The sequence below is a fragment of the Sinocyclocheilus grahami genome, unplaced genomic scaffold, assembly GCF_001515645.1.
Source record: "Sinocyclocheilus grahami isolate Dianchi unplaced genomic scaffold, SAMN03320097.WGS_v1.1 scaffold198.1, whole genome shotgun sequence".
In the NCBI taxonomy this organism is placed as follows: Eukaryota; Metazoa; Chordata; class Actinopteri; order Cypriniformes; family Cyprinidae; genus Sinocyclocheilus; species Sinocyclocheilus grahami.
Window position 1 is genome coordinate 387,400 of NW_015505377.1, and position 918 is coordinate 388,317.

General features: G+C 43.5%; 1 protein-coding gene across 1 annotated transcript in view; it reads left to right on the forward strand.

Annotated features, from left to right (window-relative positions):
* LOC107595198 (testican-2-like) overlaps positions 1-918 on the forward strand; it is a 15,683-nt gene that overhangs the window by 8,955 nt on the left and 5,810 nt on the right. Inside the window, exon 7 of the mRNA XM_016285542.1 lies at positions 34-171. Within this exon, the coding sequence (XP_016141028.1) occupies positions 34-171 (138 nt within the window). The remainder of the gene's footprint in view (positions 1-33; positions 172-918) is intronic.

Consider the following 918-nt stretch of genomic DNA (forward strand, 5'->3'; position numbering starts at 1 on the left):
TGTGTGTGTGTGTATGTGTGTGTGTGTGTGTAGGCATGTACATCCCCAGTTGCGATGAGGACGGTTATTACCGGAAGCTGCAGTGTGACCGCAGCCGTGGCCAGTGTTGGTGTGTCGACCCTCACGGAGCCGAGGCCCCGGGGTCCCGGATCCACGGAAACCCTGACTGCGGTGAGTGACCGCCATCAAAGTCCCTTTCAAGGAAAGTCCGTTCACTCGGCCGCCATATTTGCAAAGCCTCCAGGCAGCTCAAACAAGAACAAGTCCTATCTAAATGAACGGGGGAATCCTGAAATCTCAAAAACTGCTCGATGAACTCGCAATTAAATTACAGATTTCAAATCAGCAACAAAATCTGAAATAAACTGCCCCATGAATGTTGTTTCTTAAGCTCAAATAGTGTTTAAAAAGCGTATTTTTCAGGCTAGACCAGCCTCAGGTTTCTATGGGAACCGGAGCTTCTAAGGCCGCTGCTGTGATGCAATGACTTTACCAGTCAGCGATTGGCTCTTTCATTTAGAAGGCAGGACTATTCTGCCATATTGTTTCTCCCATTCATAAGTATAGGAGTGAACCATCTTTGTATTTCTATAGTCTTTGCCACCGTCTGCGGCTTCGGTGGATTCCTGTTAGTGGAGTGTGCAGTGGGGCTGCACGATATTGCAAAAAAACACTTTTATGCAAATATTTTTTATTTTTATGCAAAATAAATTGCGATATATAAAAAAAAATCAGCAAATAACTTAAATAGCTCTATTTAGAAAAAAATTATCAATGATTTTGTGGGTGAGTAAATCAGCATAGAAAATAAACAAATTACAAACATAGATAAATATAGTAGAACAGGGGTTTTCAAAGTCTAAGCCAGTGGGCAGTGCCCCCCCCCCCAACACACACACACACACACACACACACACA